General features: G+C 49.9%; 1 protein-coding gene across 1 annotated transcript in view; it reads right to left on the bottom strand.

The window, feature by feature from the left end:
- PGS1 (phosphatidylglycerophosphate synthase 1) overlaps window positions 1-19,095 on the bottom strand; it is a 71,831-nt gene extending 52,736 nt beyond the window's left edge. Inside the window, exons 1-5 of the mRNA XM_089655582.1 lie at window positions 19,070-19,095; window positions 15,925-16,126; window positions 11,641-11,718; window positions 8,937-9,024; window positions 5,729-5,918 (exon numbers count right to left, since the gene is read on the bottom strand). Coding sequence (XP_089511708.1) covers window positions 5,729-5,918; window positions 8,937-9,024; window positions 11,641-11,718; window positions 15,925-16,126; window positions 19,070-19,095 — 584 coding nt within the window. The remainder of the gene's footprint in view (window positions 1-5,728; window positions 5,919-8,936; window positions 9,025-11,640; window positions 11,719-15,924; window positions 16,127-19,069) is intronic.
- Between the last annotated feature and the right edge of the window lie 220 nt (window positions 19,096-19,315).

The raw sequence follows: 19,315 nt of genomic DNA, 5'->3' as shown, positions 1-19,315 counted from the left end.
GGAGTAAAGAAAAAAAAAAAAAAGGGGGGGGGGGGGGGGGACTTGGGACATTTAGTGTGCCCATACATGGTATGAATCTGGCTGAGGTTTGAACGGTCTTTGGCTGGCATTAGGGAAGCCATAGATTACAGTTATTTTTTCCACGGGGGAAAGAAAAGAGAATGGCTTGGATTCCCCCATCAACACAGTCAGTCCTGCAGCGCTATTGTGTTCTGCCGGCGGGGACCCTTCCCTGGCAGCAGGACACAATGATGAATACTGCTTGCTGCTATATCCTCCAGCAGTGATTACATGCAAAAAAGAAAAAAATCTGACAGGCTGGTTGTACTGAAGTTGATTGACGGATTGACTTCAGAACAACCAGCCTACCCATAGAATGGATGGAATCTTGGCCAGTCCCTGCTGAACTGAGCGAATTTTAATCCATGTATGGCTCTAGATGAGGATCAGATAACGTTTTATGGCAACTTACTGAAGAAAAACCAGTCAATTCCAAGGGGTTCACATACTTTTTCCTTCCACCGTATCTACTGTACTATCAGCAAAGAGACGACATTTAGTGTAAAAACTAAAACCATCCACAATGTGTCCGTTTGGCAGAGTTGTGCACAGAGAGCCTGTACTAGGAAGAATCCGGAAAGGTGAGGGCAGCTTTGTATCGCGGTGCGCCATGTAGGAGGGATGACCACAGAGGAAGAAACATTCAAATAGTAAATGTTTTTCAGAAATCTTTTCCTTGAAATGACAAATCCGTCCTCAGGGTAACATTCACACTACAAGGAAATGATGAGGCTGACCTTTCACTGAGAACACCGTCTGCCCATCTGCTGAGAGATTCCCCTTTATTTCCTGGTCCTGTAGACACAACAGAGAGGAAACATTTCCAAAGTGAGGGAGATACCCCTCTGAGTTGTCACCAATACAGGGCCTCCATTGGACGGCTACTTTACTTTTCTGGTAACAACTCCAAAGTCTGGATATCCCATCACTTTCAGTTCCAGTGTCAGTGGTCACCAGGACAGGTCACTGCCGTCACTGGAAGATTCCCCTTCTGTTCTTGTGAGATTTCCCTTTTTTCTTGTTTTTTTCACTTTTCTGATGACAACTCAAAACTTTGGATTTTCCCTCACTTTCTGTGCCAGTTACATCGGTCGCCAGGAGTGAATTTCCACAGTGGGGGGAGTACTTCCAGGTCTGTGCAGTGATCCAGTGTGAGACTTTAGCTGTAATCAAGACCGCTCACTGCTGCTTGCTCTTGTGCAGGGTGACTGGTCTGATCTACACCCCTTGTAGCCTTTTGCAGGCAGCCTGCAGTGGGTGGAGACTGTTAGGCCCCTCCCACAGCTCTGCTCTCTCTTTATACAGAAAGACTGGTCTTATCTCCACCCCTTGTAGCTTTTTGAAGGCAGCCTGAAGTGGGTGGCGCCTGTTAGGCCCCTCCCCCAGCCCAGCTCTCTTTGTGCAGAGTGACTGGTCTTGTCTCTGCCCCTTGTAGCTTTTCGCAGGCAACCTGAAGTGGGTGGAGCCTGTTAGGCCTCTCCCACAGTTCAGCTCTCTTTGTGCAGGGTGACTGGTCTTGTCTCCGCCCCTTGTAGCTTTTTGCAGGCAGCCTGAAGTAGGTGGAGCCTTTTAGGCCTCTCCCACTGCTCTGCTCTCTTTGTGCAGGGTGACTGGTCTTATCTACGCCCATTGTAGCCTTTTGCAGACAGCCTGCAGTGGGTGGAGCCTGTTAGGCCCCTCCCACAGCTCTGCTCTCACTTTATGCAGAATGACTGGTCCTGTCTCCACCCCTTGTAGCTTTCTGCAAACAGCCTGCAGTGGGTGAAGCTCGTTAGGCCCCTCCCCCAGCTCAGCTCTCTTTGTGCATGACTGGTCTTTCCTCCGCCCCTTGTAGCTTTTTGCAGGCAGCCTGAAGTGGGTGGAGCCTGTTAGGCCTCTCCCACTGCTCAGCTCTCTTTGTGCAGGGTGACTGGTCTTGTCTCCGCCCCTTGTAGCTTTTTTCAGGCAGCCTGAAGTGGGTGGAGCCTGTTAGGCCTCTCCCACTGCTCAGCTCTCTTTGTGCAGGGTGACTGGTCTTGTCTCTAACCCTCCTGTAATGGGGGGAGCCTGCTGGGCCCCTCCCACAGCTCTGCACGGGCTATGTTCAGCACAATGATGATGTCACGGTTTACTTTTACAAGGTAATATCTGGGATGGCAAAGGCATATGGTGCACAAAGTGGATTTATATCGTTTGTGGCTACTGAGGAATGTATTTAATGTGATTTTAAAAGGCTTACATTAAAAAACAAACATGTCTATGCTTACCTGCTCTGCGAAGTGGTTTTGCACAGAGCAGGCCGGATCCTCCTCTTCTCGGGTCTCTGCCTGAGCTCCTGTTGGGTGCCCCCACAGCAAGCAGCGGAAGCTGTCCTTCCCCCTCCCTCCCCGTAGTCTTCTGGGACACGTGACAGGTTCCAGAAGACTACGGGGCCATTCACAAAGCGCAGCGCTTCTTGCGCATGCGCAGTGGGCTCCCGGCTGTGAAGCTGCAAGCTGTCACAGCCGGGTGCCCACAGTAAAGATGCCGGCACCGGGGAGAGAAGACAGCTGATGAAACCAGCGGTGGTGAGGATGCCGCTGGACCGAGGGACAGGTAAGTGGCTGTATTTTAAGTCAGCAGCTACGGTTTTTGTAGCTGCTGACTTTTTTTTTTTTTTATTGAACTGGAATTCTGCTTTAAGGAAAGCGGAAAAATCTGGGTTCACTTTTGGGCAATGCTGGGAAATGTTTACATAATAGTTTTGTAGTACAAGATGTTCTATAATTAGGATACCTCCACATATTACCTGCATGCTTCCACTTGTTACGGTTATTAAGGGTGTTGCCCAACATTTTTTAATCTGTTTACTTTATGACTTCCACTAAAAGCAGCTCATTACATGGAATCGATCATCTTATAAAAGGATAATTAGAAACATGTCCAAGGGATGAGAGTGTTGCATTCTGGGTCGCGGGAGGTTCTAAACATGTTAAGAGCTGAAGGCAAAACAAACCGCTTAATATTCATCTGAAACGTTCGATGTCTATCCTTCGTTTGTGTAGCCTCCAGCCTGTCAGACTCATTATAAGATGGGGAGGCACAGCGGCTAAGTGGTTAGCACTTCCACCTGGCAGCACTAGGTGTGAATCCCAACACACGGCATTGCCTGCTTGGAGTTTGCATGTTCTCCCTGTGCCTGCGTGGGTTTCACAAATCCAACACCTCCTGCGCTCAGGGACCCAAATCAGACGAAGGACGATCAGACAGTATATGATTAGAAATTGTAAAGTTCGTCCAACCCTGATCAAAGGTTGTGCGGCTCTAGCTGAGGAAGCTCAATACGGACTGTGGTAGAGAACAAAAACAGAGCGCACCAACCTTGCGCATTACCTCAGTAGGCAATAAATATAAATAATAAAAATAAATAATAAAATGTATTAATAAAGAGATATACTCACAAGAGTAGCAATATAAAAAGGATATAACATCCAAGTACAAAACACTGGGTTAGGGGACGCGTGCGAATCCCATCAAGAGGGGAGAGAGGCTCTCAGTGTCAAGCTGATGTGTTTCACAGGGGGGGGGTCCCTTCTTTCTCAGAGTTCTTGATGGGATTCACACGTATCTCCTAACCCAGTGTTTGGTACTTGGATGTTATATGCCTTTTATATTGCTACTCTTGTGAGTATAACATCCAAGTACCAAACACTGGGTTAGGAGATACGTGCAAATCCCATCAAGAGCTCTGAGGAAGAAGGAATCCCCCATTCGAAACGCATCAGCTCGACCCTGAGAGCCTCTCTGCCCTCTTGATGGAATTTGCACGTGTCTCCTAACCAGGGGCGGACTTACCATTTGGAAACTCGGGCACTGCCCGAGGGCCCGAAGTCAGTAGGGGGCCCATGAGATGCCCCTGGTACCTTTTTCATAGGTTTTTTTTGAGTTTGGGCAAGGACACAGGGGCCCTATGATCCCCTATTGCCCGGGGGCCCCATGAGTTGTCAGTCCGCCCCTGCTCCTAACCCAGTGTTTGGTACTTGGATGTTATATGCCTTTTATATTGCTACTCTTGTGAGTATAACATCCAAGTACCAAACACTGGGTTAGGAGACTCTGAGGAAGAAGGGACCAACGCCTGCGAAACGCATCAGCTTGACTCTGAGAGCCTCTCTCCTCTTGATGGGATTTGCACGTATCTCCTAACCCAGTGTTTTGTACTTGGATGTTATATGCCTTTTATATTGCTACTCTTGTGAGTATAACATCCAAGCACAAAACACTGGGTTAGGAGGTATGTGCAAATTCCATAAAGAGGGGAGAGACACTCTCAGGGTCCTTCCTGACGCGTTCGAAGGGGGGTCCCTTCTTCCTCAGAGCGCTTGATGGGATTTGCACGTGTCTCCTAATCCATTGTTTTGTACTTGGATGTTATATGCCTTTTATATTGCTAGTCTTGTAAGTATATCTCTTTATTAATGTATTTCTTGCCTACTGAGGTAATGCGCAAGGTTGGTGCGCTCTGTTTTTGTTCCCTGCGTGGGTTTCCTCTGGGTACTCCAGCTTCCACCCACACTCAAAAGACACTACTCCTACTGACACCAACGATGGGGCATAATTCCTTCCACTGACACCAACCAAAGGGGCACAATTCCTTCCACTGACACCAACTATTCTCCCCCTAATACCCAAGATTGGGCATAGTTTACTCTCGCTGGGCACAGTCCGGCCCCCCTAAAGTCTGAAGGACAGTAAACCGATCCAATCTTTAGAAGTTTTGGGGACCCCCGCCCTAATGTATAGACTTTAGAACCACTTTAATGAATTTTAAAGTGACCCTGTCAACACACAAGACGGCCTGTAAAAGTAAAGACAATATATTTACCTTTCAGTGGCCTATGTATTTAACCCGTTCAATACCGGGCACTTGTACCACCTTCCTGCCCCAGACAATTTTCAGCGCTGTCACACTTTGAATGACAATTGCGCGGTCATGCAACACTGTACCCATATGAATTTTTTATCATTTTTTGAGACAGATAAAACTTTATTTTGGTGGTATTTATTCACCGCTGAGATTTTTTTTTTTTTTTTGCTATAAAAATGAAATTTGTATCATTTTTTTCACACAAATAGAGCTTTCTTTTGGTGGTATTTCATCACCACTGAGTTTTTCGTTTTTTGCTAAATAAAACAAAAAACACCTGAAACAATGAAAAAAACCCCGCACTTCTTAGTTTCTGTTATAAAAACCACGTAGGTAGATTAAATAGAAGTCTATAAAAATAAACTTCAGCTTTAACCTCCTCAAGCCAGCCGAACGCAAATGTGCAGCCTCCCGGTGTCTGGGCCTAGACACCGAGCGGCCGCACATTTGCGTTCTATTAAAAACATATGTGCTGAGAGCGCGCGCCCTGCGCGCTCCCAGAACACGTCAGATACTCACGGAAAGGTCCCGATCTCCTCTTTCGATTGGGACCTTTCCCAATCATGTGACCGCCGTGACACGGCGGTCACATGACCCTAAACCCCGCCCGCCTCCTGGAACCCTTAAAGGGCCGGGAGGCGCCGGCGTGAAGGGGTTAAGCATCGTCTGATGGAAGAAGTGCTGATATCTGATGGCCCCCCAGCCCCCGCCTATATACTGCTTCATCTAATTATAAAGCCTGAATCTAGAGCGTCTCTGCTGTGGTGCCTCTGGTGCTCTTACCCGCTAAGGATGACGTTGTCATCGAACAGATAGACCTTCATGTGCTGCAGGCCGATGGTCTCGTTAAACCTCTCCGGCGTCAGCGCTCGCAAAAGGCCGCGCAAGTTGGGTGTATGGAAGAGCGACACGCGCACTCTGTCTGGGTATTTACGCAGTAGAGGGAGCAGCATGCTGCGGGAATTCTTCTTACCTGTAATAAAGTTCCACAAAAAAAGTTTAATTAAAAATAAAATGGCTCCGTGCAACTGCCTGAAATGACCGACCTGTGATTTAAAGGACAACTCCACCTTTGAAGAGAACCGGTCACCATTCATTTCCATAGGATTTTATGTGCATTTATTTTATTTACCTGTGAAAGCCTCCCTTGTGCAAAACACCCAAAAGCCTCGAGACTGCGCTGGGTGCTGCCATCTTGGATGTGATGTCAGCAGCCTCTACAGACTCAAGTGACACACTACGCAGCTTTTCTCAACCTTCTTAACCCAGAGGAACCCTTTCATGAATTCTCAGGGAATCTCTGGTAAGATAAGTCCATCGGGGGTCATTGGGAAAATGCTCCTTACAATGGTGGTGGTAAGGGGCAAGAACGCCCTTACAGGGTAACCCGAACAACATCTTTGCAGTCATACCGCTGGCTCCACCAAATGGCGTTAGACCCAGGGGGTATTTACTTGCCTAGGGCGCCATTTTTCAGGGGGACAGCCTATCCTCCCAGAAGATGGGATGGAAGAAGGGACACGCGAGCCATGGGAACCAGGTGGGATCTGAGAGAGGCTGCGGGGCTGCTTGATGGTGTATGTAGAGCCTGACTCTCGTTTCCGGGGATGTGGGGAAAGGGGGGGGTGTTGTTGGTCAATGTGAGGCTCTCTCCGCGGGAGGGGGAAGGGGGGTGGTGGTGTTGGTTCGTGTTCATGGGGGCAGACGATCTTTGTGTTGCCTAGGGCAGCACAAAACCTAAATGCACCACTGGTTACACCCGGAACTATGCAGGCACCATTAGATGGGAGGTCAGTTAGCCACAGGTTAGGGAACCCCTTGCCACATTTAGAGAAACCCTAGGGTTCCACGGAACCCTGGTTGAGAATAGCTGCTCTATAGTATCCCCCTTCACTGGTAGCTACATAAAAGGAACTGAAACGAGGGGTGGAGGAGCTGGGCCAGCACAGACAGCAATTAGAAAGAAGAGGAGAAGGCGTAAGGAGGGAAGGGGACTGTGCTAGGGAATTGGCTCTACCTGCAATGGTCTTCAGGGGGACATTTAAAATGATATACAAAGGATACACATTCAAGTAGGAAATTTGAAGCAGAGTTCCACCCAAAAAGGGGACGTTCTGCTTAAGGACCGCTCCCCATTAAGGATTGGCACCTTTGGGGGGCGGGTACCCATATTTGACAGGTACCCGCTCCCACGTCCGGTCCGATCACCTAGGCCAGGGGTAGGCAACCTGCGGCTCTCCAGCTGTTGCAGGACTACAAGTTCCATCATGCCTCTGCAAGTCATAGCTCTGTCAGTTTTGTAATGTTGCAATGCCTCATGGGAAATGTAGTTCCAGAACAGCTAGAGAGCCGCAGGTTGCCTACCACTGGCCTAGGCGATCGGAAGCAGAAGGTGTCCTCCCTCCCTCCCTGTAGTCTTTTGGGACACCTGACAGGTCCCAGAAGCCTACAGGACCATTCATGAAGCGCAGCGCTACTCGCGCATGCGCAGTGGGTACCCGCAAGCTGTATAGCCGGGTGCCCACACTGAAGATGCCGGCCTCCTGAAATACAGGACGGCCGGTGAAACAGGCTGCGGGGGACACACCACAGGACCGAGGGACAGGTAAGCGGCTGTTTTAAAAGTCAGCAGCTACAGTTTTTGTAGCTGCTCACTTTTATTTTTTGACAGGATGAGTGGAAGTCCGCTTGGGGTTCTTGCAGTTCATTCAATCACAGATCTCTGTGTCCTGGGGGTGGGGGGTTGCTTGGCAACAGGTTACATGTTACACCCCAAAATACCGGTGTGAAGCCCGGTACACAAGGGCCAAAAATTGGCCAGATCATCATGAACTAGCCAACGCTCGGCCCATGTGTACAGCTGTCCGTTCAACAGAAGCCGTTGTAATGACCAGCTTCTATCAAACGGGCATGCTGAAAAACCAGCATTTGATCCAAGCTTTCAGCCAATGGCTGCAAGAGCTGATCAGTGTATTTTGGCAAGGGGGGGGAGGGTCCCCCTGTCAGAATACAATGGGGTGGATTTACTAACGGCAAATAGACTGTGCATTTTGTAAGTTCAGTCGCGTTCTGCAAGTGCAGGGGTGGGCAACTGTGGCCCTCCAGCTGTTGGTGAACTACAAGTCCCATCATGCCTCTTCCTTTGGGAGTCATGCTTGTAACTGTCAGTTTTGCAATGCCTCATGGGACTTGTAGTTCTACAACAGCTGGAGGGCCACAGTTGCCCACCCCTGCTCTAGAGCTTAGTAAATGAGGGGAGGGCTCTGCTGATTTCCATCGTCCAATCAGATGCAAGCAAAAATGCTTTTTTTCCCCCATTTTCCTTGAACCTAATCGGGTATTCTTTACAAAAGTGAACCTTCACATCATTTACTAAGCTTTGCACTTGCAAAGTACACTGTGTATTTGTCTTCAGTAAGTCCACCCCAATGGCTCAGTGGGAAAGATTGCTGAATCAACATTGCGTGTGTTGATGCAGCGATCTGTCTTTTTTTTCCGTTCAACACGCTGGTTGAAAAAAAAAAAAAAAAGAAAAAAAAAAAAGGGTGGAGTGAACCTGTAACAGCTCAAAAAAATGAAATGGAAATGAAAATGAGGATTCGCTGCTACGTCACCAAGAGGAGCTTGCACAAAAGAACCGGAATTTGTCAAAACTGGATCAAGATGTGTTCAGCCAATCGGCTTCTGTCTTTTATTTTCAAAGCTCAACTGAACAAGCTGAAGATCGATGATGATTGGTTGACATGCACAGCTGCTCCGGATTCTGTCTGCTCCAGTTTTGATCGATCCGCCCCCAGAAATCTACTTGAAGGTGGATTTGTACTTTAAAAACAGGCCGTGTCACGCCACAAATGACATCACACTGATCACAGGCTGCGTGCCACCATCCTCTTATGTGATGAGAGAGTGTTTTCAGTGATTACCATCCGACTGCCTGTTATCACATCAGAGGGAGGTGCCATAAACCTGTTCCTAGGGGGCCGCCACTGACCCCGCGATCCTCGGGTGTAGTCCAGCAGTATAGACACCTGCAGGTCTTCACACTCTGTACTGCACAGCGCGTCTTCTATACAGTCCACCTGGCAAGAGAAGATGACAGGACAGAGGTTTCCCAAGTGTCACCTAATGTCAACCCGACCAATCATCACAAAAATTAGAAATTATCCACTTTCCTGCCTCCCTATAGTAGAACTACTGATACAGGGAGGCAGGGCTGCGCAAAATCAAATTATATATATATATATCACATCCAACAACGCCACCATCAAACCCGCCCCGCAAGCCAGAGTACTGGGTGTCATTCTGGACTCCAACCTATCCTTCCAGCCCCAAGTCCAATCTTTAATAAACTCATGCAGACTCCACCTCCGCAACATGCAGACTCACCTCCGCAACACGCAGACTCCACCTCCGCAACACGCAGACTCCACCTCCGCAACACGCAGACTCCACCTCCGCAACACGCAGACTCCACCTCCGCAACACGCAGACTCCACCTCCGCAACACGCAGACTCCACCTCCGCAACACGCAGACTCCACCTCCGCAACACGCAGACTCCACCTCCGCAACACGCAGACTCCACCTCCGCAACACCGCCAAAATCCGCACGTTCCTAACCCCAGAAACCACTAAACAGCTCATCCACTCCCTCATCATATCACGACTCGACTACTGCAACTCCCTCCTCACTGGCCTGCCTCACCACAGGCTATCCCCGCTTCAGTCCATCCTGAATACGGCTGCCAGACTCATTCACCTTTCCAACCGCTCCGTATCCGCCACCCCTCTCTGCCAATCCCTCCAATGGCCTCCACTCAGTGTCCTCCACCCCCCTCTGAGTGGAGGCCAGTGGAGGGATTGGCAGAGGGGGGTGGAGGACACTGAGTGGAGGCCAGTGGAGGGATTGGCAGTGTCCTCCACCCCCCCTCTGCCAATCCCTCCACTGGCCTCCACTCAGTGTCCTCCAACCCTCTCTGCCCAATCCCTCCAATGGCCTCCACTCAGTGTCCTCCAACCCTCTCTGCCAATCCCTCCAATGGCCTCCACTCAGTGTCCTCCAACCCTCTCTGCCAATCCCTCCACTGGCCTCCACTCAGTGTCCTCCACCCCCCTCTGCCAATCCCTCCACTGGCCTCCACTCAGTGTCCTCCTCCACCCTCTCTGCCAATCCCTCCACTGGCCTCCACTCAGTGTCCTCCACCCCTCTCTGCCAATCCCTCCACTGGCTTCCGATTGCGCAACGGATCAAATTCAAAATCCTAACACTGACGTACAAAGCTGTCCACCATACTGCCCCGAACTACATCACCGACCTAATATCCAAGTACCGCCCAACACTCACACTCCGCTCCTCACAAGACCTCCTTCTCTCTAGTTCCCTGGTCTCCTCCTCCCATGCCCGCCTCCAGGACTTCTACAGGGTGTCACCCATCCTCTGGAACTCCCTGCCCCAACCCATCAGATTATCACCTACTCTCCTCACCTTTAGGCGCACCCTGAAAACCCATCTCTTCAGGAAGCCTACCCCACCCCCTGCTAACTTGCCGACCTCCTCCACTCTTCCTACCACTCCATCCCCCACAGCTATCTCCTCCTGTGCCACCATCCCCTCCCTCCTAGATTGTAAGCTCGAAAAAGCAGGGCCCTCAATCCCCTCATGTTTGCATTGTATTGGTATTGTCCTGTCACATGTTCTGTCCCCCTTTGTAATGTACAGCGCTGAGTGAACCGTTGGCGCTTTATAAATACTGTATAATAATATTATATCTATATATATATAAAAATGGGGGGGGGGGGGGGGGGGGGGGGAGGAATTAGGGAATGCAAAATATAAGCAGAGTAAACTTCATCTCTAAGCCCGGATTCACACTGAATTCACAGGGTTTTCAGTGCGAATTCTTCACCGCTGCAGGTGTGTATGTTAACAACACCCGAAGCGGTCCGCAGAACGCGGTGCGATGTGCAGAATCGGATCACAGAGGTGTGAATACCCGTGCGATCCGATTCTAGTGCAGACCCAAAAAAGGGTCCTGCACATTTTTGGTGCGGGTGCGGTGCGAATTAGAGCTCTGATGAAGAAGGGATGCCCTTCGAAACGCGTCAGCTGTACGCTGAGTGCCTACCACTATGATGGGACTCACGCAGGCTGCCTAATTTTCCAGTCCCTCTGAGGACTTACATGCTTGAATTACTTCGCTGCTTGGGAGTATCATTTTGTAATTAATAAAAATTGGTTACTGAGGTAATGCGCAAGGTTGGTGCGCTTTTTGTTTTGTTCTCTTTGCAGTATTGGTCGGGCTTCCCCAGCCTTGTTTGGAGCTCCACAACCCTATATGCACCGGTGGTCGAATTTTTCCAGTTCTGGTTCCATCTATCCGCCACCTATGTGGGTCTCAGAGCGCAGGAGAGTTTGTTTCTGCGCTGCGATTAGAGCCATGCATAATGTACGGCTCCAAACACACAAATCGCATGTGATTTGTACAGGAATGAGGTGCGGTTCCTGTGCGAATCACATGCGATACGCCGCACCGCATTAGTGTGAACCCGGGCTAAAGGAGAAGTTCACCTTTCAATGTTACAACCACATTGCGAAAAGACCGGCCCCTGCAATCCCCACCAAATCTATTTCTAAAGGAAAACAAGTGCAAGTGACCCCCCCCCCATGTAGGCGCAGACTTCAAATCTGCTGCTCACCAGCTCTTGCTCCAGGGGGCCGGTCCCAAGGTACAGCGATGCCATAGTTATCCGCCTCTTAGCAGCCTTCACCTGGGCCTGAGGGGGGAAAAAGTGACGTTTATGCAAAGTTTGCCATCAGAGAATATAATGCGGTCACAATATTCAAACGGGGCCTGAGGTTAAAGCTGAATTCCAGGAATTCAGCTACTTTGTAAAAGCTGCAAGCACACCGTGGACTTAAAGCGGAGTTCCACCTGAAAATAACTAAATAAATAAATAAATAAATAAATAAAAAAGTCAGCAGCTACAAAAACTGTATCTGCTGACTTTTAAAATACAGCCACTTACCGGTCCCTCGGTCCAGCGGTGTCCTCACCACGGCTGGTTTCACCGGCCGTCTTCTCTCCGTGGCGTCGGCATCTTCAGTGTGGGCATCCGGCTGTGACAGCTTGCGGCCAGGGGCGGATTGACCATTTGGAAACTCGGGCACTGCCCGAGGGCCCGGGGTCAGTAGGGGGCCCATGAGATGCCCCTGGTACCTTTTTCATAGGCTTTTTTGATTTTGGGCAAGGACACAGGGGCCCCATGATCTCCTATTGCCCGGGGGCCCCATGAGTTGTCAGTCCGCCCCTGCTTGCGGCATCACAGCCGGGTGCCCACTGCGCATGCGTGAGAAGCTCTGCGCTTTGTGAATGGCCCCGTAGTCTTCTGGGACCTGTCACGTGTCCCTCAAGAGTACAGGGGAGGGGAGGGGGGTGGACAACTTCCGCTTCCGATCGCCTAGGCCAGGGGTAGGCAACCTGCGGCTCTCTAGCTGTTGTGGACCTACATTTCCCATGAGGCATTGCAAAGATTCCAAAACTGACAGTTACAGCTGTGACTTGCAGAGACATGATGGAACTTGTAGTCCTGCGGCTCTCAGGTTGCCTACCCCTGGCCTAGGAGATCGCAGCGGAAGTGGGAGCGAGTACCTGCCAAATTCGGGTACCCGCCCCCCCACGCTCTTCAAAAGGAGCCAATCCTTAATGGGGAGCGGGGGACAAAGGCTTAAAGCTGAACTTCCCCTCTTGGGTGGAACTCCGCTTTAGGTCTACCGAGGTGCCTGCCGCCTTGTAAACTTGAGCTCCAACGCTGCTCACTATGATCTGTTCCTTCAAGAGCAGAGTCACTGGAACTACTATGCCCGCCCCCCCCCCCCCTCCTTCTGCCCATTCACAGAAGCCTTTGTAATATGTGAACTCATTCACAAAATACAAAGGCTTCTGTGAATGGGCAGCAGAGTGGAGAGGCAGGTAAAGCTGCCCTGTGTGCTTCTCTCTTCTCACAGCCGGAGTGTATCCTCCAGGAGTGCAATGAACTGGTCACATATAAGTGTTAGAGATAAGTCCTGGAGGTGACATGCACCTAATTGGATTTAACTCATAGTGTGCCTCTACTTTTTGCAAAATTGCTGAATTTCTGGAATTCAGCTTTAAACTTGGAAGGACAGTTAGACATGCAAGGCCTATGGTATACTTCTGGTCATATACCAACGCTGGTTATGTGGTCTCTGACTAAGCCTCTTTGGTACAGATGTCAGGAGACTGTTCGAGTTGAGAAGTGACCTCCAAACTGTGGCCCTTTGTTTGCCTTTATTCAGCCTTTGGGGCACTATTCCTCCAATTGATACAAGACACTATTATGCCAACTGACACCAACAATGGGGCACCATTTCTGCCAATGACACCAATAATGGGGCACCATTTCCGCCAATGACACCATAATGGGTCCCTATTCCTCCCAATGATACCAGAGATGGGGCACTCTTCCTCCTCCTAATAGCAAATGTGGTGATCTTTACTCCCACTGATGCCAGGAAAAATTTACTCTCTCCCTGGCCACAGTCCACCCCCCCCCCTAAGGTTTGAAAGACAACGTAACGGGAGTCACTTTGGGGGGGGGGGCCCATGGAACCCAGCTCACTTTGGAGAAGTGGGGAGACCCCTGTCTCAGCACCCCATATTCCTCTCATGTGTAAGTCACCCTGTGCCTGTTAGGGGTACAGGGTGATCTGTCCTGATATTGTGTACACAGGTCTAGGAGATGGGTGGGGTGGGGGGTTGTGAATTGTTTGGTGTTATGTGGCTGCATCCCATTGTTCTATTGTTTGTCTTGCTTGGGAACAAACTATTATGGGATGTGTTTATGTGTATTAGCTTAGTGGGGAGGGGGGGGGGGGGTCTCCAGCAGCCCTCCTCCTGATGGGACGGTCTGCTGGAGTGAAGTTTGAATACCTGTGTGTCTCTTGTTACTAAAATGTAGATTGCCCCGTCCTGTGTCATTATGCCGGGAGGGGGGGATTTGTCCTTTGAGTGTCTATATCTTGTATCTGTGTTCACATAAACTAGTCTACTTTCTGGATTACTTCAAGATTGGTGTCGTCTAGTCTTGTATGGTCGGCTGTGGTGTCTGTTGTCGGTGTTCGGACGGGGAAGTGATAGTCCTAACGGAAGTACTCACCTGCAGTCTGGGTCGGTTCCGTTACAGACAAACTGGCCCTTTGATTAGAAAGTTTGGAGCCCCTGGAGTACAGGATGCCAGTTGATGTTTCTTGCTGATGTCAGCTTGCCAGGCTCAGGATCCTGGGAATGTATCCGTGGGGAATGTGGTGAGACAGATTCCAGTGTCTAATGAAGGACCAATTATGAAGAGATCCTGTGCTTTGCCCATTGATGGCAAGATGTCCACTTAAAGCCCCTCGGCACCACATAATCACCCCGTCCTTTATTCATGGCGGGTCAGTGTGTCTGCTGGCTGTTACAGCTAAACTCTGGCATGAATCATCTCCCTGAGGACACAGACATCCAGCAATCCTTTCCATGGTCTACCGGAGAAAGTCGTGGAGGACAATTACTGTGACGGTAGTCACTTTGGGTGGGGGGCCCATGGAACACAGCCCCCTTTGGAGAGGTGGGGAGACCCGTCTCAGCTCCCCATATCCCTATTATGTGTAAATCACCCTGTGCCTGTTAGGGGTACAGGGTGGAATGTTCTAATATTGGGGTGGGGGGGTTGTTCATTGTTCACTGCCATGCATACGATTGTTCTATTGTGTGTCTTGCTTGGGAGCAAACTAATATGGGATGTATGGGTTTGTGTATTGTCTACTGCCAGGTAGTGTATCCCATTGTTCTATTGTATGCCTTGCTTGAGCGCAAACTATTATGGGATATATGTGTTTGTACTGGCTTGGTGGGGGGGTGTTTCCGGCAGCCCTTCCCCCTGATGAGACGGCCTGCTGATGCGTTTCCTGTTACTGGGTGTATTTCCCCGCCCTGTGTATATATCTTGTATCTATGTTAAAACAGAAAGTGAACTGCTTTATTTTAAGACAAGTCTGGTGCTGTCTCGTCTTGTATGGTCAGCGGTGGTGTCCGTGGATCTGTATTCGGACAGGGAAGCGGGAGTCTAACGGAAATACCCTAGTGCAGTCGGGGTCCGGTTCCGTTACAATTACCATCTCTGGCAGCACCGCCTGTCCCAGCATCTGCTAATCCAGTGAGACCCAGTTATGTGCCTGACCTGCCTGTACCGCACCCGAGTGCCTCTTATATAGTTTTAATATTACAATTGTTTTTAGTGAATGCACAACATCAGTGAGCTCCTTTGTCTTTTTATTGTTTCACTGCTTATATTGTACCCCCCAGATACACTTCTGTATGAACACATATCAACCATCTTGATGGACCAACTAGAATGGAGCTCAGTGAGTTTGTTGTTAATTTTTTTTAAGTCACCAAAAGATGTGCTCCAAGCTCTGGAAGGATACTGACAGTATTGTCAGGATTCACCCATCTGCTATATTGACAGGTGCATGCGGCTTAGAGGCGGAGCCAGCTGCTCCCACCCCCTCCCCAGCCCGGCACACCAGTGAGTGGTGGAGATGCAGAGCAGAGAGCCGGTGACTGACCGTCACTGCTCTCCGCTCTGAAGAAGACTGAGAAGTAATCATGTGATCAATCAGTTCTTGGTCTTATGGCCAATGAGGGAGATCTGCAGCTTAGAGAGTATTTTTGAGGGTTTTTTTTTTTTTTTTAAACACCAAACTTTTCCTTTAATTCCAATCAAAGATTAGACTGACACAGTAGATGGGAATATCTGTAACTACTAGTCACCGACAGAACATACGCATACAGAGGATCATACAATGAATGAATCATGGATTCCGGCTTTCCTAAATTGTGTCATTCCCCCCCCAGAACAGACAGGAAAATATTAAGGAGGGTGACTCTCCTCATCCCATCCCCCCCAGGGAATACTCACTTTCATGACCTGGTAGAACTCTGTTGGAGTGGAAAGAATCTTCACATTTGAGCTGGAGATGCCAAATTCGGGGACCAGGCTGCCGACCCATTGGAATCTGTGTGCTCCTCGCGGGCAGACGTAGCCGAGGGGTGAAGGGCGTTGGGTAGTGGTCGGGGGAACAGAGGGAGCCACAAGCGGGGCCAGAAGGAACAAGGGAGTCCTGGAAAATATCAACAATTTACATCATAAATATGCTGCAAGTCTATTTCCTAACTGCGGACATTTGCATAAATTTATCCAACCCAGGGGGGACTATTCCTCCCACTGACACCAATAATGGGGGACTATTCCTCCCACTGTCACCAATCATGGGGGACTATTCCTCCCACTGACACCAATGATGGGGGACTATTCCTCCCACTGACACCAATGATGGGGGACTATTCCTCCCACTGACACCAATGATGGGGGACTATTCCTCCCACTGTCACCAATGATGGGGGACTATTCCTCCCACTGTCACCAATGACGGGGGACTATTCCTCCCACTGTCACCAATGACGGGGGACTATTCCTCCCACTTGTCACCAATGACGGGGGACTATTCCTCCCACTGACACCAATGACGGGGCACTATTCCTCCCACTGTCACCAATGATGGGGGACTATTCCTCCCACTGTCACCAATGACGGGGGACTATTCCTCCCACTGACACCAATGATGGGGGACTATTCCTCCCACTGACACCAATGATGGGGGACTATTCCTCCCACTGACACCAATGATGAGGGACTATTCCTCCCACTGACACCAATGATGAGGGACTATTCCTCCCACTGTCACCAATGATGGAGGACTATTCCTCCCACTGTCACCAATGATGGGGGACTATTCCTCCCACAGACACCAATAGGGCACTATTGCTTCCACTGACACCAACGATGGGGCACTATTCCTCCCACTGACACCAATGATGGGGCACTATTCCTCCCACTTGTCACAAACAGTAGGGCACTATTCCTCCTACTAACACCAATAGGGCACTATTCTCCCACTGACACCAATGATGGGACACTATTCCTCCCACTGACACCAATGATGGGGCACTATTCCTCCCACTGACACCAATGATGGGGCACTATTCCTCCCACTGACACCAATGATGGGGCACTATTCCTTCCACTGACACCAATGATAGGGCACTATTCCTCCCACTGACACCAATGATGAGGCACTATTCTTCCCACTGAGGTATGCAATGATGGAGCACTATTCCTCCCACTGACACCAATGATGGGACACTATTCTTCCCATTGACACCAATGATGGGGCACTATTCCTCCCACTGACACCAATGATGGGGCACTATTCCTCCCAGTGACACCAATGATGGGGCACTATTCCTCCCACTGACACCAATGATGGGGCACTATTCCTCCCACTGACACCAATGATGGGGCACTATTCCTACCACTGACACCAATGATGGGCCACTATTCATCCCACAGATGCCAATGATGCTCTGACATGAGGAAGAAAAATGCTGCTCCTCTACCAAGATGGCCCCCTCCACAGGGCAGAAGAAGACATGCAAGTCAGGAATAGGAATCAGCTGCATGGAGACCGCAGGCAATACTAGGGACCTGTCCCTTGTCCACTACTTGCCTTTATTAGGCACAGCTAGCACAGTTCAGGACTTCATCAAAGCATCGCTAAACCCCAAAATGTCATAATAACCCCCCAGTCCTAAGATGTGGTGGCTGCATTTGGTTTTTTTTATTCAGCTTTTTATTTTCACCTAGTGATCCTGCCAGTAGCATATTTCTTGTGGTAGGGTGACAACAGTCACTCACTGTACTGTATCTATGAAGCAGCGTTGTCACCCTAGAACATGAAGTGTGTTAAGACTACAGAACACCTCCCTCTCTTCTCCCCTCCATAGCAGGAAGCACTGGAAGTTGTGTGTAGATAGGGAATGCCACACTCCCAGCCCAACCGGAATGTAGGAGATGTCAATCAGATTCAGCCAGTACTGCTCCTCAAACTACACCCCAACGCGTTTCGCCAGGGCTTGGTCACAGAGGTCTGTGGCCAAGCCCTGGTGGGCGGGGAAAAACGCGTTGGAGGGGCAGGTTTGTGGAGCAGCGCTGGCTGAGGTCGTTCAACATCTACTTATACACTCCGGTCGGGCTGGGAGTGCGACGTTCCCTATCTACACACACTGGATGTGGGTGCCTGAATACCGGCACCCCATTTTTGAAGACCAGGGGGATCGTACCTTTCCTCTTGCTTAGAGCGGTGTTCCAAGCTTCATTCTGGGTGATCAGCTCACAAGTTTTCGGAAAAGTTCACAGATAATTAATTGCACTTATAGCCCTGATGGGTGGGCGAAACACGTTAGACGGCGACACTAGGTAAGGCCTTTTGACATCTCCTACACCCCTGTCAGGCTGGGAGTGCGGCGTTCCCTATCCACACACACATTGTCACCACTGGATGAGGAGCCTAAATGCCGGCACTCCATTTCTGAAGACCGGGGGAGGGGGGGGGGGTCGTACCTTTCCTCTTGCTTCCAAGCTTCATTCGGGGTCACAGAGAGCACAGGAAGTTATCAGCTCAAGTTTTCTGACAAGTTCATAGATAAATATTTGCACTTATAGACCTGGTGGGGTGGGCGAAATGCGTTGGAAAGGGGGGTTGTGAGGTTTGTGGAGTAGAGCTAGCTAAGGCCGTTTGACATCTCCTACAATCTGGTCAGGCTGGAAGTGTGGTGTCCCCCATCTACACACACATTGTCACCGGTGGAGGAGTGTGCCTGAACGCCGGCACACCATTTCTGAGGACCAAGGGGTTCGTACCTTTCCTCTTGATTCCAAGCTTCATTCGGGGTCACAGAGAGCACAGGAAGTTATCAGCTCAAGTTCTCTCACAAATTCATAGATAAATATTTGCACTTATAGACCTGGTGTGGTTGGCGAAATGCGTTGAAGGGGGGGAAGCAAAGTTTGTGGAGCAGTGCTGGCTGAGGCAGTTTGACATCTCCTACAATCAGGCTGGAAGTGTGGTGTTCCCCCATCTACACACACATTGTCACGATTGGATGAAGGAGCTTGAACACTGGCACCCCATTTTTGAAGACCGGGGGGGGGGGGGGGGTCGTACCTTTCCTCTTGCTTCCCAAGCTTCATTCGGGGGTCACAGAGAGCACAGGAAGTTATCAGCTGAAGTTTTCTGACAAGTTCATAGATAAATATTTGCACTTATAGACCCCTGGTGGGGTGGGCGAAATACGTTGGCGGGGGGGGGGGGGGGTTGTGAGGTTTGTAGAGCAGTGCTAGCTAAGGCCATTTGACATCTTCTACAATCAGGCTGGAAGTGTGGTGTTCCCCCATCTACACACACATTGTC

The sequence above is a fragment of the Staurois parvus genome, unplaced genomic scaffold, assembly GCF_062004578.1.
Source record: "Staurois parvus isolate SC_StPar_1 unplaced genomic scaffold, SC_StPar_1.0 ptg000851l, whole genome shotgun sequence".
Classification (NCBI taxonomy): domain Eukaryota; kingdom Metazoa; phylum Chordata; class Amphibia; order Anura; family Ranidae; genus Staurois; species Staurois parvus.
This window is presented reverse-complemented; position numbering and strand designations above follow the sequence as displayed.